The 25,302-nt window shown below is 36.5% G+C and overlaps 1 protein-coding gene across 2 annotated transcripts in view; it reads left to right on the top strand.

Moving 5' to 3' along the window:
• nr3c2 (nuclear receptor subfamily 3, group C, member 2) overlaps window positions 1–25,302 on the top strand; it is a 156,304-nt gene that overhangs the window by 69,985 nt on the left and 61,017 nt on the right. For both annotated transcript variants that reach the window (XM_088912592.1, XM_088912602.1), the window contains exon 3: window positions 23,427–23,566. In XM_088912592.1, coding sequence (XP_088768718.1) covers window positions 23,427–23,566 — 140 coding nt within the window. The remainder of the gene's footprint in view (window positions 1–23,426; window positions 23,567–25,302) is intronic.

The raw sequence follows: 25,302 nt of genomic DNA, 5'->3' as shown, positions 1-25,302 counted from the left end.
ACTGGAAGTGAAAATGTAAATTCACTACCATTAAGCAGCAATTTGCATTGACCTTGCTTTCTAAGGGAAAGAGTGTACCCAAACCATACCATCTGAGCATTTCACATTTCTCCACTGCTCAGCAGTCGATTGCCTGTGCTCTTTGCACCACTGGAGTTGCAGATGTACATTGCCATGAGTGGTTTGTGCACTGCAACCCAACTATGGCAATATGCTCTGTGGAGTTCTCGGCAGACTATTTTTTGCTTGAACTTATTCCTCACTCCCCAAATTTAAATTATAAGTCAATTGATCTGCAGTCAGCTGCTTGTTTTGTAACAAGCAGTAAAGTACTAGTATTTGTGTTAAACGACTTCATTTGTAGGGTTGTGTGTATAATCAAAATGAGAGAAATTCAGATATTCTTCCGTTCAAACAATCTTCTTTTTTGCAGACAAATATAAAACCTTACAAAAAAAAAAGTTTATTCAGTGATGATATGAAGTAAATCACAGTTTTTACTTCAGAGATGTTATATAGCCTAAATATATAATGATCTTAAACCGTACAAAGGTACTCATCAGATTTTAATATCCATTTTGTATGTTGACAATATCCAATTATCAAATTCTTTAGCAGTGCTTTGTAAACATCAGTTTTTGTCTTCCTGGGTCTGACATCTGTACAGTATACAGTAGGACTGTAAGAATGCAAAACAGCAGTGAGGTTTTGTTAGCACGGCTTCTAACAAAGTTCAGTTGTATTTTGCAAACTGTCATTATTTCACAGAAAATCATCTTCTAGAAATTATCAGTTTCAAGTACATCTTCCAGGACTTCTGTGCACAAAATATTAAACCTGTTAACAACTTTTGAAATTACACAGGCTTTTGTAGAAATACTGGAGTATATGTTCAAACAAAAGGTGAATATTATTTTGTATCCCCTGATACAGCTTTGCACCTCCAGGCAAAGTAAAAACATTTTTAAATGATAATCATTTTCCTTAAGTGGACTCTCTAAGGCTAAATTTTGAAACACGGTATTGTAACATTTAACTCACCAGTACATCCATTCTGCATTTCCACCAGGAACAAGAAATGTGCACTGTTTCCTACGGCCATATTGTTTGGGTAGTTGATGGCAGTTACTGGGACCCAGACAGCCATTCTGAGATTCCCTGAGGCTGTTGTTACCACTGTGTTACAAAAAGCCATATGGTCAGCAATGTCTGTCTTCTTGCCATTATTTTTTGTTTTTAAAGCATGTTAACTCTCTTTCATCTATTTTCGCCAGTCCATCGCAGGGCACAGACAGGCATAAACATGCAAACACTCACACCAGGGCCAGTTTTCCCACAAGCCAAATAACTTACTGGTATGTATTTGGACTGTGGGAGCTGGAGCACCCAGAGGAAACATGCAAACACTGGGAGAATTTACAAACTCCACACAGATAGCAAACCAGGGACCCAGTGCTGCAAGACAGCAGTGATAACCACTATGCCACTGTGCCACCCCCAAGTAAACTCACTTAAACTATTTAAATTGAAGACAAGGATTTTCCAGAACTCAAATATTTTACCTAAAACCACACCTAATGATAATACAGTATGCAGGCTCCTCGTGCACTCTCTTGCTCATACTACAGCGGTAGCACAACAGCCCTGAAAAACTTTAAGTGGCTGTAGATGGGGTTTCGCTGAACAGCAAAGCGATATTTCAATCCAGCGCACTGAATGCTAAATACACTATGTCTGAAAACTGTAAACAGTGATGCAGTCCTCCTGTAGAATGTGCTGGATTGGTATAAACCACTTGGAACATAGCCAGGAGTCTGCTGGCTGTCACTCCAGTGCATAGGCTTTTTCTTGTGGTTGTGGTTACTGACTTGTGAGTCACTGAGCCATTTACTGTATGTACAGTAAATGCTTCTTGGATAACATTCTGGTGCCAGAATGACAAATGCTAGCTCTTCAAGCCGTTTGCATGTTTGAGGTACTGTATCATGACTTTTCACATGCAGTTGATTCCCCTCCTATTATGCATTCCCCCTTTCTCCACTTGCCATTTTTTCAACTCAGAATTTTATATAAAGTACCTTGATTTTTTTACTTTGATCTTGTTTTGTTTTTTGACATGGTTTACAAATATTCAATCTATTATGAACATTTACTCTGTTATGATGCTGATTAATAGCCCACCTATGGCATTTTTATAATGTTCCGTTTAGACTTTGTCTCTAACATCATATTTTTTTAGTAACTGATTACGGATATGCTGTTTGACTCTAGCCCCAAATGTATTGATAAGATTGTTTCCCCTCCATATTTTCTGGCAAAAAAACCCATAATTTACTGTAAAAACATCTGCTGTAAGTCATAAAGGAGTTATAGTATTCTATCGACCTGCTCAGTGTCCCATCTGGCACAGTTAAAATTGTCTTGGCCAGGTATGCTTGTCTTGAAAACAATTAACAAAACCTGTAAACTAATGCTCCCAAAATGCTTCCTATTGCCTGTTTTATTAAATGGCTGTATGGTGCTTACTTTTTCCCATTACCAAGTGTGTTTCGTGTTGGCTCTTACATCCTAAGTGGTAGTTGGTTATACTGTATACTGTATGTATGTCAATTTTTGTCCATTCAGCTATATTCGGATTGCTGCTTGAGTGTATATTAGCTACAGTATCATCTTACACAGGTATACCTAACTATTTTTAGATTTCTATTTCTATCCAAAATAAAAAACAAAATTGTCCTTAAATAATAATAATTATTAAATATTAGTTAATAATTTTAAAATAATAAGAAATGCAGCAGTTGAGAAGGATAATTGGAAGAGTAAATTAGAAATGTTTAGAATTTAGTTACATGAAATTTACTTAAATGTGATTTGATTAAAATAAAGTTAGCAAACCTTTTACATTATGTCATAAGGTAGTATAAATGGGTAGAATATCAGCTGTAATTTTGGAATAAAAGAAATTTGAACTGCGCAAATCAAGAAAAATACAACAGATAAATTGAAAGCTATTAAATGTAGAAATAGTCCAAGTGAGACTCTTGCAAAAAATAAGTGAAAGTGATGAGAATTTCTAATTGACTAGTATTTATAAGAGTGGGAAAAAGAATGCTAAACATCCTGTGAAAAAGCCCCGTTTCTCTGATGGACAGTGTGGTGCTTTCCCTTCATCATATTTCGTTTCCTCAGGGGGATGCGATCTGAGCCTTCTCAAAAATAATTTAGTCATTTACAGCTTTAATAACTCTTATAATGTGTAAGCTGCTTTATCCAGTGAATTAGTCTCTCTCTCTCACTTCCTCTTTTTCTCCTTCTGTGTTATGTAAAAGGGATTCTAGGAAAGTGAAGCCATCTTAAAATACATGTTGTAGTTATTTAAGGCATATTAGTATGCTAGAGATTATATTCTAGTTTTTCCACTATGGCCATTATTATCAACAATTGTCAATGCTTAAGTCCTTTTGTATGTACTGTATTGCTCACGCTTCTCCACTTACACTCAAAAAGAGTGACATCTTTATTCTTATGTTCATGTAGTAAAGTAACCATTAGACTTAAGCCTGATGCCAAAGGTAGTGATAGAAGCTGTCCCCAACTGAACCCATTTGTACTCAACAGCTTGGCCCAACTATAGGGAAGCACGGAAGAACTGGACAGAAACATTATATTAATTTTCCCTGTATGTCTTCTTTTGCTTGCCATAAACAGGTGAGGTTATAGTGAAAGTATTGCACAATTAGTTGTGCTGCTCTTTGCACACCATACATATTTTGTGTTACAGTATCTTTGTAATTGGTCAGGTAATAGTGAAGTCTGTCACACTGCTTTGGGAATGTGAGCACTGTACACATTGTTGTGTTTAGAATTGTTCGTGTTAAATGGAAACTGTTGTTATGTCATAGCAGACTGACGTGAGGTTCAGGGACTGACGTAAAAGAGGGTAGTTGGTGTTGTGGTTCTGGAAAAAAAACAGGAAGTGAGGGGAAGGATGTACAAGTAACATATCCTGGGCCATGAACTGGTACATACTGTATGCATTAAAAAAAACACTAACAACCTGATATTATCAGCAAACTCTGTGCAATGAACATTCCCAGCTGTGAAGTTAAGCTTGCTCTTATATGACTGCAACTGTTAATAGTTGCCAGTCTGGAGATAACTGAAATTCTAGGGTAGATTCCTTTGGTGGCAAAGTTCTTATGCAAAGGGAATAAACATCCTGTAGTGTCAGGTTTAATTATGTATGTTTCAGGGTGCTGCACTGTGAGACGTAATTTGGGACTTTATTTAGATGACTATATAGTCTGTTGTGTGGTAAGCAATAGTGCACATATTGGTCAAAGTCAAAGAGCTGGAGGGCAAGATTGTGTTCAGACATACTGGTACATGAATTCACATCTGTCATCTTGTTTTGTAGTTATAGTACCATAAGTGGGGCCTCACCTAAATTGCTCTACAAACATGCAAAAATTGCTGCTCAATTGCAAGTAAAGTAAGAAAAGATAATGTTCATTAACAGTAAGGTTAATTATACCTGTCTAATAAATGTGGTAGTTTATGATATCCAGTTGTATAATTTTTAAAAAGAAGCTAGAATGTAAAATACAGTAGCTATGGATGAGAATACAACTGTAGTAACCTGAAATGCTTTCACATGACTATACATTTATATATAAACAAAATCCTTGGCATTCATTAGTAGAAAAGTACCTGTGTCTGGGATATTTTCAGATTATAAACCCTTAACCAGTTAAAACCTGATCATACAGTTTCCCAAGTAGTTTTTCTGTAGTTTGCATTTTAAACTACAGTCAACTGGTGTTTTATGTTTCATACTACAGTACTATACATCAGTGTCTGCTTTCAAGAGGCATACAGTATGACATGTCAATCTGTAGTGCTTTTTATGTATGACCTAACTGCAGGAAAGTGGAAATACTGTATGGTACAGTTTATCTAACCTGAATAATTTAATCTGAAGTTTTTGAAGATATTTTATTTTTTCTGAAGAATGGCCTTATAAATGGATTTTCTAAGGTTCTGGATTTGAGTGAAATTAGCACAAATTAACCCCTGAATATATCAGCAGTAGTTAATAAACAAACTGAGTTTTTTGGAATGGATCTTTTTCTTGGAAGAGAATTCAAGGTCTGTTAGTTTATTTCACAGCAAATAAGAGAATTTGCCAGATGCTCTTGGCTCAACTTCACTTGATAGGGTTTTCATCTACAGTAGGTTTTTATTCCAGGGATTTCATTCCCAAAAATAAAATACAGAGAAGGGTATCAATGACTGATCAGCCAAAAAAAATCCTATGAATCTTTGCCACATTCTGTTCAAATCCTGCCAGGAATCTGGAAATAAAGTTTGTTTGAAGGTTTTCTTTATAAATACTGGGCAGCATGGTGGCACAATGGTTAGCATTGCTGCCTCTCAGAGCTGGGATCCTGGGTTCAATTTTGGACCTGAGGTGCCATCTGTGTGGAGTTTGTATTTCATCCCGGTTCTCCAGTATCCTCTCACAGTCCAAAAACATACTGGTGGGTTAATTGGCTTATGTGCATGTCTATGTCTGCATGTGCTCTGCGATGGACTGTTGATCCTGTCTAGTACCCATTGCTTGCAGAGAGAGGCTTCTGCTCCTTGATACCTTGAATTGAATGAAACGATTAGAAAAGGGATGGATGGATTATGGATACTACAGCTAGCATTTACAGTGCATTTGGGCAAATTTTATTAGAACCCTAAAGGGACAGTCTTGTTTTTTCTACATTATAGTTTTACTGTAAAGTATAATCACCTAACTTGGTTTATGGTTTTTACATTTTTTTCATTGATGTGGTATTAGTTGTAAACTGTGTGGTGTTACTGGAGGAAAAGTTAGTGTAAACGAGATGTTACTCACACCACACGGTTCTTCTCCGTTACTTTTGTCCGATTCGCGCTGGCTCACCGCTTCTGGGGCATTTATATTTTGTTTCCTGATGTAGCTCACCTGTGTCATTGTTTCGCTGCATACTGTAGGCCTTTTCCAAAAATGGATCAGCTGGTTCTCCTTGGCGGCCATCTTGCTCAGGCCTATATCAAGTATTTTAAGTGTTTCGTTCCGGAAATACCCTTCCCCTGGTCATCTTACAACTGTATGACCTTGGTATATGGGTACATAACCCCTGTTTAAATACATGTTGGTATGTAATCTGTTTTAACTGATTGTATCCTTTTTTCTTCATTGCTTTTTTCCTTGCAACACAAACTTTAGCCAATAAGTTTGTAGGGGAAGGAATTTATAATCATCATAATAGTGCAATTCATATTGCAATTGTTTCACATAACAAAAGAGTACAAGCCCATCATCAAGTTTCTGGTCATGATTGTGAAAACCACACTATCAGTGAATGGCAGTATGAATAGTGATAAAGCTTTTGAATACTCCACTGTGGGAAAGTCCTCTGAAAATGACCCCGAATCTTAATATAACATCTGAAGTACTGTATCACATGGAATCAAGAAAGACCTGGGCAACAAATCTAATCTAACCCTGGCATCACAGAGCCAGTTGCATACTGAAACCTAGGGAATCTGAGTCATGACTCAGGTGCAAACACATGATGATGACTTTACCTCTTGGGCTTCTTGGGAGCCATTATGCAAATAGTCTGATAGTCTTCCACAGGCATTTGAGTACGTCTAGGGACTCTACTGGATGAGTGGCTTGACATCTTACTGATCCAACTAAGCTTTCAGCCTGTTTACTTGTAAAGATCCATGGATTCACCAGAAACTAAACAAGAGTCCACGAATCCACTTTAGACCAAAACGCACCAGGAATCCCCACCACTCAACAAATTCTATCTTTCATTGTGAGCTGATAATAGTATGAAAAGCACTTTCTGGAATTTAAAGGGGAGTCATCAACATTACAGACTACTGTACATTCCATACAAAGCTACTGCATAGGGCATTATGCCAAAATAATGAAAAATTAATTTCACTTAGACCCCTTGAGTCATCAGATGAAGAGCAGGGTTATGCTGACCAAAGGTGTGTGACTGCAGCTCAACAATGCTCTGATGCTCACGTTCCTTATTGCTGAAGCATCAATTAATTAATGCACTTTAAAGCGCTGAATTGCCACCATGTGGTTCAGGTTTGTCCCTGGGCAATGGCTATGTGTTTTGAAATGGGAAGGCTCATCTTCATGGTACATGGTTTGCAGAAAACCTCAGGGTATCCACCAAGGGCATGCTGTCTGAGGTGTATTCTGAAGGGTTTTAGTTTGCTTGAATAGACAGGTTAAATGAGAATTGGGCTAAGTGTAATGAGTCAAGGACAGCAGTATTATTATAACATCTGTACCTTGGTTTGTAGGTTTTTATTCACTCCTGTATCTAAAATAAATATTTTAGATACAGGAGTACAGAAATTTTAGTCTGTTTCTTCAGCTTCGGTTTGGTAAAAAATGAGGAAAGAAAAAAAAATCTAGATTTTCACAAGGTTTGCATTTGAGTACGTTTAGGGAGGTGTGCACGCTGTACTTTTGTGCTCTTATGTTAGTGCCCTTAAGAAATAAGAGTTAAAACCTAACATCAAAAGCACTGCATTTCACTACCACATAAAAACATACTGCTGAAAACAGTGAGTTATGCGATAGTTAATACCTGTAACTTTTCTATATTCTCTAGTGTAACAAGGGAATCAGGAAATAATAAAGTTCCGAGAGAAACAAAGGGTAAAATGTGAAAAATGGTTCTTGGATTTTGTGCATCTTTATAGTGCTATGGTTCACTTTATTCTAAAACACCAGTATTATACATAATACTGCTGATATACTAATAAATATTTAATACCTTTTTCAAAAGTAGAGATCCAGAAATGTTCCCTACTGCCTATTGATTGTAGGGTTTCCCCACATTATCTGGGTATTCTAAACTTTACTTTTCTACCTATTCAATGCTTGGTAGCCATAGGCATTTCTGTTCTACATGATACAGAAGTAGTCCATAAACAACCAAGTTCACATTAGATACTAATTGATAGATAATTTGCTAACTTATCCATTTATTTAGCGTTTCATGACTACACAAGTGTATTAGCTGATTGAAGTTGATTCCAACAGACCTACTGTAACTAAAACTATTTTGGGAGAATGCACAGCATATAGAGTATAGGAAACCACAAGATTGCCTAAAGAATAGCATGTAGCGTGGGTCACACCTAAGCCATGCTTACTGTATGTAGAAGCAGGCAAAGAGATGCATTCCTTCATCCTTTAGAGCTCCATAGCACTGTGGATACAACTGCGTTTTTTACATAACTCCAGAAGTATCTTGCTTTATTACATCCTGCCATGAAGTTCGTGATCAGCTTTAGGAGAAGAAAGGAAGTGTGTCATTGTGGCAGAGCCCTTCTTGTGGCAGAGGAATCTGTGACCACAGTGAATATAACATGAAACTTCCTCTTTTATAGTCAGCTCTATTGTGTAATTATGTTGTCAGACTTGAATATCAGGTTCAGTTATTTGTAGCTGCTTACCTGTGCTACAGGCCCTTATCTTACTGGCAAAGATCAGTAGATATTCTGATAACATTTGGCGTCTCCAGCATTTGGTTATGAGAAATGGCTGTCTGGAGAATTTGAGTATGAGTAAATGCCTGTATTCTTCTACATTCGTAGATCTGCGTTAATACATTCAGACATAGTTTTAAAAAATGATCATCAGAAAGAAAATCATGGTGAGCACCACACATTGCAGTTTCAATAAAAGGTAGGATTAATTACTAGTTCAGTCATTGACCCAGATTCTTCAATTGATCTTTTTATGTATAGTGTGAGCAGAACAGCCAGCTTTGTGTAGGAGTTTTCTGTGAAATTTAATAACACTAAAATGCTTCGTCAAACAGCTTTTGTTTTATGTCCAATCACATGGAATCTGACTTTTGTCTGATGTGAAAAACAGTTTCTCCTGTTATCTCATGTCATGAGAAACTTTTTCTTTGCTGTTTTTGTTCTATTTCATCCTCTTATTTTATGTAATTATCATTTTTAAATAAAATAATACATTTAAATGACAAATTACACACAAATCTAAAGCAATATTGTCTACAACATTATTATTTCAGAGTTATTTTTTTATTATTTGTGTATTTAACATGACATTGGCACTGCAACAATAAATACATTACTTGTCTGGACCACACTTGTAAACTATTACAGCATGATGGTAAAAGAAAAAATCACTTCTGCAGTACAAGTCAGGTGTTCTGTAATTCAATATGCAAAGAATTACTACTGTATATAACTGAAATGGTAATCAAGAAATAAATGAAAAAAATGTATGTAATGTTCATTTGTGTACTGTACAGTAGGTTCATGACTTATAACTTCCTTCAGAGGATACAGTTTCTTTGTTAACTTGAGGCAAATTTTCAGTACAACTATGGTTAAAAAAGAACTTGAAAACACTGTATGGCTTTGCAGTCAACCAATAACATAATGTAATATTGTGAAAAGCTGCAACTTAGTCCAGAAACATTGTGACAGTATGAAGTTGCAGACTTCAGATAATGCCGAAACAACAAAAAATACCACTATAAATAATGTGTGCAAATAATCTATATCAGGGACTCCTCTGCCTGTCTTTCTGTTTTTCTTATTATTTTTCTCATAAAATATTTTAGTATTATATCACCTGAAATGTTTATTTCGCATTGGAAATATATTGTAATAGTAGCACACACTTAACAATGGTTAACTTCCAGATGGTTTTAAAGTGGAGTCCTTAGAGGCAGAAAGTACACATCTTGCACTGCAATTTTGTATCCCCCCCTCTCTTCTTCTAGAATAAATAATCTTTGATACTTCCAGGAGATAAAAACAGATTTCATGGCAGCCTCCAGCAAACTTGCCTACACTGTTTAAGATAGTTGAAAATACATGTATTGGCTGTACGATATGAAGGTGTTTCAAGGGAAGCTACAGTATCTTTATTAAACTTCCAGGTTTCATCTGAAACAAACTTGTAATGTAGCATGGTTTCATCTACAATGCATACAGTAGCTCATGGAGGTTCTTACTGTATTTGTAACTTACAAAATAGTGATACTCCTGCAGTGTGAGCTAAATGTCCAATTCTGTGAGGATTTATTATCTTCTCCTCATTAAGGATGGAACTAGTCTTCAAGTCTTTTAACTCATAGGTTGTTACTAAATGCTACACCCTTCCCTCTCTCAAAACCTCTCGGTGACTTACAGTACATGCATCTGTTAATTATTAAGGGCAGTAAACCCCTGTGAGCCTGCAATTCTGATGTCCATTTTTGACAGTATTTGTTCTACCTCTCCATTTGCAGACACCTTCTAAGGTACAAAAGGGAAGACCACTAGAGTACTTTACTAATAAAACTTAAATTCAAGCAAAGAGCAAACTACCGTATGCAGCATGGAATTTCACCTATTTTAATTCCAAGAGTTGGCTTGCTTTTCAGCCACAATTAAAAGGGTAACTGCAAACGCAAAGTAGAAATTATCCCTGACAATATGCATGTATGAACAAATACGCACACTCAAGGCAATGCAGAACAAGACTGAGGCCACATGCAGCTTTTTATTTGAAGTTGTACTGTATCTACTGTACTGTATGTACCTTGTTCTTGTCTCTGTAAACTTTATAAACAAATGCCTAATACAAAAACACTATTTTTAATACTCATTTTTTTCAAAAGTTAAATTGATTTATAACTAAATCATGTTTTAGGAAGTCTGCATTAAAATAAATTTACAACTGTAAATGAGTTCCTACAGATTTCTAACACTTTTAAATTTTGTACCTAAGTTATTAAGAAAGTAATCAGAGTACTTGGCTGATATGAGTACCTGTATAATACAGTTAAAATTGTATCTTAATACATAACACTCATTCATATTCTGTTACTCCCCAGCGCTGGAAAGATTGAAAAACTTTGTTTTGAGTAACATTAAGTTGGAAAGAACAGGACATGATCCCTGTGTATAAGAGAAAGCACTCTCTGGAATAAGCTGTAGTAAACACACTGGGTGTGTGCCTACACTCTCAAAATAATGTCTCATAAATATCCCCATTGGAATACAGAAGAGAACTATAAAATATGAAGTTGAAATGTATAATAGGTGGAGTAATGCATGGTAGTTTTTTCTTTTAGTATGATTAGTAAGAAATAAAGTTATAAGCAGGATTAAAAATAAATATTAGAAAGTCTTTTGGAAAGTTTGTGATTTTAGGTGGCATTTTTAATTGATAGTGCCATATTTGCGTGATAAGAGTTTTTTGCAGTGCAACCCCTGTTTAAACTTGAATTGTCCTTTATAAAGAGCTATTTACCTATGGATCCATGGACCTGGCACACAGCCTGTAATGAAGCATACTGTAATCCAAACCTTGGTGAGAGGCATGATTTATTGTATACTCAGGTGCTTTGCAAACATTACCTGGTCAAGGTCACCTTCAGTGTTAGAAATAAAGGAAAACAGGTTCCTCTTATTTGCACATCATGCAAGCTAAAGGAATGACTCTTAAACATTTTTTTTATTATTTTTCTAAGATCATGGGTGGGTGCACTGATCATGTTTAAACTGTCTGATAACAGTTGCATAACCCACTTGTATTTTCATTTGCTTGCTCTTTTTGCATTATAATAATGTATTATATAAATACTGTACTGCAGATTGCAACAGTTATGGTGATGAATTGATTTTTCATGTAAACGACAAAGACTAAGATAAAGTCAGTACAGAGACTGTTTGCAAAATATACAGTACTTGTTATGAAATAAATTTGACCCAATTAATTTCACAATTTTAAGTAAAGATATGAAATCTTCTGAGACCATTAAGCCTGCTCTCTTTTCATTCCATCTGAACTTTTAAATCACTATTGCTAATGATGCCTTTAATTGATGTGCTCATTTCTTGGTTTCAAAGAAACTGCTTTAAGTGTATTGGTTTGAACTTCAGCACACAGAACGTTAAGCAGTCTCTCCTCAGAGTTTGCTTCCTTATTTGTGACCAAAGTGCTTTCAATACGTGATGAACTCATGATGAGCAGACAAGTGAGAATGATATTCGAACAGTCCCATAATGGGTATTTTTTTCTTCACCAGACATCTAGTAGGTGACCTGTCAGGTAACACTTGACTGAGGGGAATCTGAAATGCAAAAATTGGAACAGGGTTGATACCAGTTGCAAATCACAATTAACACAAGCAATTTGTAAAATATGCACCAGAAAGACAAATAAAATCAATGAACCTATGATTAAGAACTCTGGAAACAAACACAAAAAAACAGAAGATTGTGTGCCCCCAGAGCACTACTCAGAGAAAAAAAGTTAAAATGGTCTAACTGAAACTACTCCCCCACTCCTTTGATAGCCCACTTTGTAACATCCGTATGCATTAACATTCTACAGTGTAGTCGCACATAGGCCAAGCAGAAACAAATGTACAGTAAATACACACTATGACCTTCCAGGCTGCTTACTCTTTCATACTGCCAATGAAGGTAACAGCAGAGCACAAGTGGAAGCCTGAGGACAGACAAACCAAGATGACCCTGGAAACATTGCAGCACTATTGCAGTGGTCTGTGAGAAAGCCCTTGAAGATTTACTACTCAGTAAGGTCGTTACAAATAATTATCCATCCTTCATCCGATTCTGGGAAGTGGGGGACCTGAAGCACTGGGTACAAGGAGAAATACACTATGGACAGGATCCTAGACCATCACAGAGCCACACTCAGACACACACACCAGGGCCGGGTTTCCCAGAAGCCAGTTAAGCTATTAGTATGGCTTTGGATATGGGAGGAAACCAGAGTACCGAGGGAAACCCACATGAACAGATAGGGAGAACATGCAATCTCCTTGCAGATAGCACCCCATGAACCCATGACCACAATGCTGAGAGGCACTGTGCCACCGGACAGTGTAACTACCGCAAATAGTTGTGCCTTTTTTAAAATTATTTTCATTAATGTTTCATTCATCAAAGTTTCTTAATGTTCAAAAATCCACACATTTCTCATTACACTTTCAGTACCCAATAAGGGATTGTGTAAATACAGGTTATGGCTAATTAATCTGCATAACCGGAGTGCTGCTCTCATGAGCTGCCTTACTGACTGATCAACTGGCATGAGAATGCAGGTGCAGTATGGCTCATCTTCGTCAGTCAGGGTCCAGCTACAGTAAGGCAGTTAATGTTAAGGCTAGACCCCCTGGTTTTTTCTTCATGTTCTGTTTAAATCCCAAGTATTTTTATACTTCATTGTGTCTTCACCCTTAAAGAACCTGCATTTTTTGTCAGAAAAATGTGTCTGTCAAAAATATGAATCTTCAGCATCTTCCTGATCTCGACTAGGTCCTTTCATTCAGGGGGAGGTAAAGTATAGCGTTATTGTTTTTTGACAGTGACAAACTATCTGTTAAAACCTAAGGTAAATAAGAATGTGAAAATATTTAATTACATATAATATCTTAGTTTTGACCTTCTGTATGTGTGACTTTATTTTTCTTGATGTTTGTGTCAAAGAATTTTTTTTTTATTTTCACACACTATAATGGAAATACACTATAATTTATAATTTGTTGAGGAATGCTATACTTATTCTTAGCTGTCATCTCATACTATTAGAATAGGTACATATGCTAAAGTTCATTTAAGTTCTTCTTGTTTTAATCCCATGCAGCATGCTTGTGGTTCACTTAAGAGCCAAGTATTCAAATATTTCTCCAGTGTTCAGATGACCTTTGGCTCAGACCCATTTTCTCTTGTACTCCACTGTAAAATAGATTGATTTAACAGGGCTGGGAATAACACTGAGCCAAAAACAGCAACTGTTGTTCTGTACATTCAATAAACAAATAAAACTCTTGGAATCTGACCTCAAGCACTGATCTGTATTTAAATAGGGTATTCTTCTACATTTCACCAATGGATAACTGAAAGTATTCAGTCACTTTCTAAATATATAGATGTGGTTGGAGCATTCAGGATTTGAAAAACTGCAAGTATGCACCTACTGTTTATGTATAATTTAGTCTATGTGCCATTTTTGCCATTTTGAGATGGAACATCTGTCCAACAGAAAGTTTATGTGTGGTACACATTACTTTTTAATTTATGCCAGAAGATTTCAAATGTTACATTACTCTGACTGTTATTGCCAAGGCATGTGTTTTGTTTTGATGTTAAAATTTGCACTTAATGATTTTTTCAGTATATTTTTATAAATTAAACTTTCATTTCTTTGCCAGGTACTTAATCATAAAATAAGTATTACTTACAGATAGTGTAGAAAAAACTTGGAAAACACCTGGGTAAATGAGGGAGGCTAAGTATATCTGAAGAAAAGGTGTGGGACTCTTGCATTCATTAAGTAAATTACATCCTAACATGCATAGGGTCATATATAAAAATTCTGGACAGGCCTGATTGTCTATAATAATGACTAGCATGGCTGCAAGAGAAGACCTCAGTGACTTAAAAAGAGGGGTGAATGTTGGGCCATTGGACAGGAGCTTCAGTAACCGAGATAGCTCAACTTGCTGATATTTCACTAGCAATGGTGTCAAAGGTGATGTCAGTAATGAACTTTGAGGGAAGGACATCATCAGCAAAGGGCAATAGTGCGTGCATGCTCTAGGATTGTGATATACAGTACTGTATGTGCATTAATTCAAAGTGCAAGGCAAAACAAACTAATTTAAATTTGGGGAGTGAGCAGCAAGTTCAAACAAAAACAGTCTGCTGTTTTTAACTGCATATTACTAAGTCAGGCTTCAGTGCCAAACCACTCATCTGGCAATGTACATTTGTAACTCTAGTGGTGAAAAGAGCACAAGCAATGGACTACTGAGCAGTAGAGAAATGTGATGTGGTCAGGTGAATCATACTTCACCATGTTCTCGAAAAACAAATTGCACATGTGACGCCAACCTAAAGAACTCAGCCTGAAGTGCCTGGTTCCAAAAGTAAAAGATTCTGGTGCCTCTGTAATATTGTGCAGTGCATTTTCTTGGGATGGTTTGGGTGCAGTGTTTTCCTTAAAGGGCATGGTCATTGATAATTGCTGCTTAACAGCAATTAACAGCAGCTTAACAACTTAACACTTACTGTATCATCTTCACCCCATGTCTTCCAGGATAACAATCCACAGAGCTTGTGTGGTCCAATTGCTAAAATAGGTATGACACGTGATGTGATCCACATGTCATGAACTTCTCAGTCACCAGACCATTAACGGGATATTTTAAAATGACATCTAGGACATCGTTTTCCACCTTTAGCAACCAGGCATGAATTAATTGACTTTCTCGTGGAAGAATACTGCTACATCTCTCCTGCAGAATTCTAGACATCTGGTAGACTCTATGCTACAGCCATACTGGTGCAGGAAGTGGCCCAATTGTGACTTTACATTGGTATTGCAATTTTATTGTCCACAACCTGAATATATTGTGTATTTTCTGAATGTATATGTTTAAAACTTTTATTTGAATATGCAGATTTATCATTTATATTGCAGTAAATTAAACAGGAGCTTTTACTTCTGTAGCCTCCCACAAACAATGTCAGATTGTACACCTGCAGAAGGCTATACAGCCGAAACATTTTGCTTTTTTACATTACAGATTATATTGGGCTGGAACCAACTTCTGACTTTGTGAGATGCATTTTGAAATATGTTTTTTAAAACATTAAGCTACTAGGAGCCAAATAACCAAATTGAGCTGATGCCCCCTCTCATTTATAACCTTTCTTGAGGAAAGTGTATTTTTGAACAGTTGATGTACAGTAAATACTGTAAATGATTTTTACTTTACCATTGTTAAAGATGTTAAAGTCAGGAATGTTGGTCCTGAGTTAGGAAAGCATACCACAGTACAATTAAAATATACTGAGAGACATTAAAAACAACTAATGATTATTTAAGCTTTTTCAATACCCCTCAATATTTGTTCATAGAAATGTAATCAGTGCTACAGGTCGTAAAATCCTGTCAGCACACAAGGGCTTATTAATTTTGCCTATTGTAGTCATGTGGTGTTGCAGCTTGTGTTTTAGATATACAACTATAACTAAAAAAGTACTATCCTGCTATCCCTGTGACACAAAGGATTATAGCCCAGGTACTAGGCAGTACAGTCTTGTGGTTTTCACAATAGCAGAGCTCTCAGATTCTAATGTGAACAACTGATTGTTTTAATTAAATTTAACATGACACCAGCCAAGCCTGAGGGACTTGACCTCTATAGGCTCACACTCAATGGCCAGACCACTGTTGTAGAAGTTTCCCTTATACCATCAGAGACAGTAGGAACCTGCTGTATTAATGTTTTTTTAATAGACTATTGAGAGGGATGACAGCTAACCAAGTTCTCCTCCACCTCTCCTACTCTAACTCTTAATTTTCCATGAGGTCACTTCCCAAAAAAACTATAAACACCATAGTTATCCCCTTTCTTTCTTGCATTCATCTGTCTGCATCCTTGTACCGCATTTCCAGCTTTGCAAAGCGACCCCTTAGTTAGCTCCTCAGTCTGCATTAGGGTCTTCACTACAGCCTGATGGTTGACCCTTTGCCAGAGCTCCTTATGACTGTCTTTTCCTTTAACATTTCTAAGCACATGTTCTTATTGGGTGTGATTTCATGTGAAATATACTGTATTCAATTATAAAAATGTTGACATTTTAAATTAATAACATTACAAAAGCAGGAATTATACAGTTTAGTCCACATAAGTGACTATGTAATGTTACACAATGTACTGTAATCTGTGAATATTGTATTTGTACATGTGTATTTGTACATTTGTAAAATATGTAAATTTGGTGGGTTATTACGATGCTAATACTAATACTAATCATCCGCAGCAGTATAATCACGGAGATTAAAAAAACATTTATCCTGGCTTTCCTGTACCATATTTTATGATACATAGACTCTTAGATAGCTAATAATCTAGACATTTTCCCAAGAGGGAAGACAAATCCTGTACATGAGAATCACGAGATGGGAGAGCATTTAAATCTGAAAGCTCTCAACCTGTCTCAGTAATTCAATTTGGGTTTCATTGCACCTGAGGAATGGCTGAAGTAAGGAAGATGCTTATCAAGGTCTCTGCCTTTTAGCAGTACAGCTTGGCACTTTGTTGCAACTGCTATAGTTGTGGGCTGGTTTTCAGCAGTGGAGAGTGGAGTACCATGACTTTATGACAGCCCAAAGGCTGCACTCTTGCTTCAAGTGATAAGCTGCCTGTGGCAGCATCAGGGAGTATCATTAAGGCTGAAAGGTTTTATTAGAAAGATATTTGGAAGGTACTGAGATTTTTTATTAAATTCTCAAAGCTCAACTCCTGCCTAGCAAGCAAAAACTTCACTATTCTGAGAAACGCAGCTTAGAGAAAGTCCGAGCCTTTAGCAAAAGCTGAGACCAAAATCGAAAAAAGGCTTACCTCCAAGAGCACTGGTTCTCAGAATACAAGCTCAGCCCCAGCTCTGGCGCCCCCAAATGCTACAGGAGGAGACTTTATTTCTGCCCACGCAGAGTATGAGTCTGTATATGGCAAACCTAAAAAAATAGGACAGAGGACAATACAATTGCATAACTCTACACAGACAAAAGATAAATGACAGTGACAATATGAAGGAAACACAGCCAAGTATAATCATGTGTGTGAGTGGGTATGTACGGGTGTTTATACTGCACCATCTATGCCCGATCTCACAAAAGGTCATGAGATGAAGACACAGTTTGTCTTCATCACCTCCACAAACGTCTGTGCAACCCAGCTTTTAATCCTTCAGAGAACAGTATCAAGCATTAAAGCATGCACAGGATCAGTTAGCTTCTAGACACCAAACAAGGTACAGTAGGTATATGGGCTGAGTGGCCCCTTCTTATTTGTTTGTATTTAATAAACATAACATAAAATATAGTAATTCAGTGTTTCCACAAAATAGAAGCATCTGTAGCTAACTGTTACCCTGTACTACTTGAATGATAGTTGCTTGGCAAGTTCTAAGCTGAGCTGTTTCTGGCACCAAGGTTGGTTAATTAACACATGCCATAGGCAACGTTGATGATCTGTATAAACAATCACAGCTGGCAGATAGATGACTGATAAAGTTAAGTGCATGTTAACATTAAACCATAATGGCAGCACGTAGGTTAATGTGTGTCAACACTGTGAAATGTTTTGATTTTTGCTTTAAAATAAATCCAAAATTATCTGGTATAATGATATCTTCCAGGCTTCTTCTAATTATTTTAAGACGTTATTTTGATTTCCGTTTGCAAAGAGGTTATTATAGAAAATAAAATTCAGTTCCCTGCTATAGAATTCATACCTTTCCATGGTGTCCCATTTTATGAAATTACAACATGATGCATACACATTTTTTATTTTATTCAAAACCTTAATCCTGCTTAAACTGAATACGATGCATTACAGTGTGTGTCAGCAAAAACTAAAGAGAAAAAATGAAATATGATGTTGATTGCATAAGTATTCAAACCCATAAACTTAATAATTGGTGGAAGCACCTTTGGTAGCAATTACAGCTGCAAATCTATTTTATGAAGCCACCAGAACTTTGTTCCATCACTCCAGCTCCTTTTCATCAGTCTTGATGAGCTCTGATGACAAACAAAACTATAACATATTGCCATCATGCTCGACAGTAGGGATTTTGTTGAATAAATGATGCACTTTACTGAGCTTGTGTCAGATGTGACACTTTTCCTTTTAGACCAGAAAGTTCTAATTTTATCTTCTCTGACCACAAAACTTTTTGCCACATGTTTACAGGATTACTTAGGTGCTTAGTTACCATGTTGAATTCGAGTTGTTTTTTTTTCAGTTTTATACAAGACCCCTTTGTAGAGTGGCTGGGATATAGTTGACCCATATGGACATTTTCTCCCATCTTGGCCGCTGAACTTTGCTACTCTTTCAAAGTTGCCGTTGGCCTCATGGTGGCATCCCTCACCAGCTTCCTCCTAATCTGACTGCTCAGTTTGAAAGGACAGCCTGATCTAACCAGTGTCTCAGTGCTTTTCACTTATCATCATCAGCTTAATGACTGACTTAATGACCATGCTCAAAGAGATATTAAGGGTCTTTGAAATGTGTGTATACCCTTGTCCAGATTTATGACCTTAGCTTTATACCTGTGTTGTTTTAAAAGTTTTTTAGTCCATATGCCTAAATCTTTGCTTGAAATTCACTGAGGATTATTACAGATATGGTGTACAATAGGTACTGGATATTTATTCTGATATCATTTGAACCACTATTAATGCACACAGACAGAGGTCGTTATACTAATTGTGTAATGGTTTTGCAAGCCCTATGCTGTATATGTACAGGTATGTTTGAATCTATATGGTCATACAAGAAAAGATACATCCACACACTTAATGTATTGCAAAGGGTTAATGAGCTTTGAAGGTGCTTTTTTTTTGTCCAGAGAATGGAATAACATGATAATAAACAGAAACTCAGAAACATTTGACTTTTTGTACCTAGGAGGTAACAAGGTGTGCAAAAAGAAGATTGTGTTCTCAGATTGCAGGCAGATCACAACTTTACTTAACAATTAACAGATTAAGCAGCACTGCATGATGGTATTTCTACATTATATACCATATGTCCCATAATTATATACAGGTGTATGTGAAAATGATCTCGCTTCACTGTCCTGAAGCTTTTCACTGTATATACTTATCAGACATCACAGAAAAATATTCACTGAAGATGCTTTGAATGTATTTTGTGACTCTGCAATTACACACTTTACAATCGTACAGTAAGTGATCTAAGGGTTAAAAATGTTGCCCTCGTTTATGTAATTTTGATTCCATGTTCAATTTAAATTAGTGCAATCCTCTGACATTTTTTCCAGATTAAACAAACCAGTTTTACAGAGTAACTGCAGTGTGTCACCAGTACGGTAAGTGCCTTCACAGGTTTTCTTTCTTGTCTGTATGACAAGTCTTGAAAGTGTAAATGGTTTGATTTTCTTCAACAAATACACAATTATTTGACATGTACAGTATGCCTTCTAGAAATTGTATTTTTATAAGTGTAAGAGGAATCCTGAACTATCCCAAGAATTGTAGTTAATTTACAGTATTTTAGAAAAATATAAGGGAAAATGAAGAAAAGAGCAGAATATGAGATATTCTTTGGAATGATATTACTACTAGTACATTTCTTTTCTACAGTAAGACTCAGGCAATACAGCAATTTCATCTTACAATATCATGGAATTGGTTCACTAAGTTGAAAAACACTTGAAATTATTTTCTGTAGTCTGTTGGGACGCCATTAACAGTGTTTGGTATTGATTTCATAGATCTGCAGCAGTATACTAGATAGGGCAATATAAATGTTTTGAGCCTGACAACACCAAAAAAGTTTTGCTCATCTTAAAGAGTTCTGTACACTCTGGGTTACAATATATTGCTTAAAGTGTCAAGAAAATGAATCGGTCTTTGATCAAAAGTAAAATGTACAATTGCATTTCATGTAGGGTTTTCATTGACACTTGTCATTGATATGTAATGTAATTTTTGTACTTGTATTTGTTGGCAGCCCATAACAGGGACACAGGTTCTAGGCTCGGTCCCAAGTACCGACATACCCCACACACAGGATTTAAAGGAAATAATTATTATTTACAATAGGGTTGCGCTATGGCGGAAAAAAATGGTTCTTCAAGCAGGTTCCTGGGGAGGAAAATAAGCAGCAACTGTTATAGCTGCCTAGCTGGGAAAATAACCCACCATTGCTGCAGCAGAAAAGGGATTTTCCACCTCTAATGCTGGAAAACATAAACAGCTTGCTCTATGGTAGAACACTGGTTAACTAGCAGCAGGTCTTCAGCCTAACCTGAAAATGTAGCAGTAAAACAAGCAAAACCTTCAGCCAGGGGACATATTCAGCTTGGGTTGTGGTGACCTGAAGGAGTTAGATTTCTGCTCCTTGTCATCACCATCTCTTCCTTCGGCGTTCTACTTACTGTATTCTGACTGGAGCAGAGTCTGCAGAAGATGCCTGCTCCAGTGATTGCTGGTAATCTGTGAGCTGCATGTCAATGTTCTAGGTAGGGGGGAGCTTAAAAAAAGCCAAAGAGACCACAGGGAAAAATCACAACTTTGAAGGCGCATCCCTATGCGGCATCATAACAGGAATATAAATGAGAAGTCACTGGTAGATCCAAAATTTAAGAATCATGCCAAGGTACTTCCTAAAGAATGGATGGGAAGTTAGTTTCAGTCACCCACTGAAACAAGTGTTTCTTTTTTCAATCCTTAATGAGATTAAGAAGTCAGATGTTTAAAAGTGGTGTGGCATTGTTGGAAATTGAATTGTTGTGGATCGTTTTGCATTTGTACTATGTTGTGGGTTGCATTCAGACTAGAATACAGTATCTCAAAATAGAGTACTATCATTTAAATCAGCTTTGCATATGCCTCCTAGTGTGCTATATACAGTACCTGTTCATATCTGTCTAGGGATGGATATCATCATTTAGAGATGCAATGTTTATTCACTGTACACTAAAAATTAAAAATAACCTGCACTGGCGCAGAGCAGTATGATAAAAAATTCTAAAAATAATCAAATGCTACACAGTTATGGTTCCTATAGTGTAAAGTGAACCCTGTAGGATCTTATTTGGTTTATTTAAAGGGTGATATATGTCAATTTCCACTAAAGCACATAGAATTGTGGATTTTTTTTTATTTCATGAAGAAGCAGGACCTTCTGAAGTTGACATATTTGGATTCTGATTATATTTGGGCCTATATGTCCATTCCATTAAGCATTCAAAGGCCTTTGAATTTTAGGAGCAAGGTAAGACTAAGATTGGCTGGGAATACTTAAATGGCAGGGAAAGCTCAGTAAGGCACATTTCCATGGAACTCAGCTAGCCTTTTTTAGGAGAGAAATTCTTTGATCTGAAACTAACCCCGCATTTCCTTTGGTCATCATTTTGTTTGATCATACTGTATATTGCATATATACTATATATTGTGGTGTGGAAAAATCAGCAATAGCAAATGTACAGTATATAGTAAAATGTGTTTAATGAATCTCTATCATTAAATCAATACAAAAGTAATTGAAAAAAAATCAAACAGTTAAGAGTTTTAGAGGAAATGTCTGAAAAGAAGAAAGTTGAGATTAGCACTGTCATCGTGGGCAGATTTAACATAGAGACATTTTCTTCTTCCAAGTTTGTCACAGTTTATTTCTGAATAATTCAGGGAGGGACACTGAGCAATGAGAGCTGGACAGCTCACCTCCCCAGTCTCTCCTTCCTGCTGCTGTAGCTTGGTTTTGAGATCTGATGTCCTGGTTCTACTTTTAGACTTTGTTTTCCACATTAAAATCTGGTAGCTTAGCATGGCTTCATTCAAAAGGTGATTCTTCTGCGCTGCTGTTGAGAGATAGAGAAACTCACATAAAACCAGGAAGATCACAAATGAAAAGATAAAATGTTAGAGAAGTTGGACAGTTCATGCCTCAACAAGGGTGACATTATCTATGTAGGTTTAATTTTTAAAATATTTATTGGAAATTAAACTTTTTGTGCTTTGATGAAAATCCCTTCTGAAGAGTCACATTCATACTGTGGACTGTTTTGCTGACATGCCAAAGCTCTGATTGCATTGATTGATTGAGTCGCAAACTCTGTGGTTGTGTGCCTCAAATTATGTGGCGAACTTAAAATGTTAAATGTGCCCTTATTTGACACAAATGCTTGTTATTTTGAGTGTGCAGTTCTGAAATAAAATATATACTTATAAATTTTAAAAAAGATATCATTAAGAGGACAAAACTCAATTGGAAGTTGTTTTTTTTTATCAACAATCCAAAAGCAAAATCTGAAAACATTTTAGACCTTAACTTCCATTTTGAAGATAGTATATTAAGATACAGTACCTATTGATCTTTCTCAACCTGCTACTCCTTTGCTGCCCCACTATGGGATAAGTCGAATACAGTCTACTGGAAAACGGCACACCACAATTTAAATTTATGTTTGAAATGTTAGTTAATGAATCACTTAAATTATTAATGTAACCATAATTTCTATTTGAATGACAGGATTTCTTACATATTACTATAAACTTGGTGGGTCAGTTACCAGTGGGTTAATCCTACTGTATATTCTTTTCTATATTCTGTGGGATGTGTCTGTTAAATGAGTATCCAATAAACAAATTTGGACAAGTATGTATATAAACAATAAATTGTTTTCTGGGGGTAAGTACCAGCAAATTCAACCCTTTGCAAATTTGACAAGTACAGAAATAATTCGGATTATTGTGCTCAGAAGAGCTGAAAGTGAATTGTGCTTGTGTGATTTGTTTGCAGCTCGTCGATAAGAAATTCCTCTTCCGGTTCCTCTGCCCCTGCAAAGGTGTGTTTGGTCTGTGGGGATGAAGCATCCGGATGCCATTATGGGGTCGTCACTTGTGGCAGCTGCAAGGTTTTCTTCAAAAGAGCTGTGGAAGGTAATGTTTCCATTTTTGTCATACAGTATGCGTTGTAATAAAAGGGCTGGGCTGGTGGCTTCTTGTGTTGGATTCTTGATGACTTAATACATGTATACTGTACTTAACATATGAAAAGGTATAGACAGCACTGATGTAGTGTAACAATATACTGTAAAAAGGCACAGAGGTGGCTTGTGAAAAACTATAGGCAACATTGAACAAAAAGCCAGGGTAATGTTGGAAAACACAGGGAAATTTTTACTGCCCACTGCAAATTTAATTGCCATTTAAAACTGTATAATTTGTAAAAATAACAGTTTACAGTACATTTACATCATTCATGTGTAATACATATTTGTACACTATAGTTATTATTCATTTTTAACTGTAATTGCCAATCACTTTTTATTTTGTGCTTTCCAGTTTTTGGAATGGCCACTGATAACCATGCCTGCTCTTGCTGCTACTGTATGTATGAGCCTTGTAGCTTACATGAGCCATAAAAACTCTGTGTACCATTTCCTGCAAAGGGTGTGCTGTCCAAGCCATCTACTTCTTATTCTCACAGTGATACCACAGTGCCCACAGCAGAGTTTTCATTGAATGGAAAAGTGATACAGCTCCCAGCACTGTGGGCTCACAGCCACCAGGCAAGGGGTTACTGTTATACAGCACGCCAAGGACAACTCCAACCCATCCGCCCCCAGTGGCTCTCAGCCAACTGATCCATAATAAGAGTGCATTAGTATGGTGAATGTGCTTTGACCACAACTAGCTTTCATTCTTAAACAGGAGCTAAGGTCCTTAATATCTTTTTAATCTGCAGCGTACATTTTTTTAGTAACTCTGTGTCTTTACTCAGCTGGGACAGAACAGCTTGCTGTTTGCCATGTTTTTTTCCCCTTGTAACACAAGCACTTTTAATTTGCTTTTTTTTCCCTTTGGTTGCTACTCTAAACTTGAAAAAAAAAACATTGCTCAGAAATCCTCAGTAACAAGATTGTTCATGACCAGAAAGCTGAAATAACCAACTTCCTTTATAGGGACAAAAATAGACCATCTTGAACCAAAACCATCCAATGGAGCGCAGGAATGGATTTAATATGAGAGTGTAAACTTTACAAGTTTCCCCTTGCCTCAGTAATATTTTAGCATATGCAAATCTTAAGTTTTCTGGAAAAATATTTTTCCTACTTTTTTTAGTAATATAGTAGCAGCTCGTGAAATATGTTTCAACCTGCTGTTGCGTTTACTTTCGTACAGAAAGAAAGCTTTGTTCAGTTCCTGTCATACCCAGTCAAACTGTGGTATAAACTGATATATATGATTTGCAGCGTGTGTATCACTTGAAAGAAGATACTAATTGCAGTGCTAATGTGCCAGAGTATCATATGCACTCATAAGCTATGCATATTTTAAGAGTGTTGATGTTTTGTAGCAGTGAGAGGAAAACTACAGTCCACAAGTCAGAAAGGGATATGACATATAGTATTTGTGTGAGCCCTGTCCTGTAGTGTAACATACTTGTACATAACTCTGCCATGTTTAGTTACTGCAGTGGGTGCTGATAGTCCATTACAGATTCTTGTACAAAGACGTCTTCGTGGATTGTTCTGAGCCCTACGTCCATCTCATCCGAAATGCATCCTGATAACCTTGTTTTCTGAAGCTTGTAATCCGTTCAAAAGCACTGCTATTACACCTAAGTGCTCCTGATGAAATTCTAGGTGCTCCTGGTGAAGCACAACAAAACA

The sequence above is a fragment of the Atractosteus spatula genome, chromosome 1 (genome assembly GCF_055471065.1).
Source record: "Atractosteus spatula isolate fAtrSpa1 chromosome 1, fAtrSpa1.hap1, whole genome shotgun sequence".
NCBI classification, from domain to species: Eukaryota; Metazoa; Chordata; class Actinopteri; order Semionotiformes; family Lepisosteidae; genus Atractosteus; species Atractosteus spatula.
Note: the sequence above shows the minus strand (reverse complement) of the source record. Positions and strands in the feature narration are given on the sequence as shown.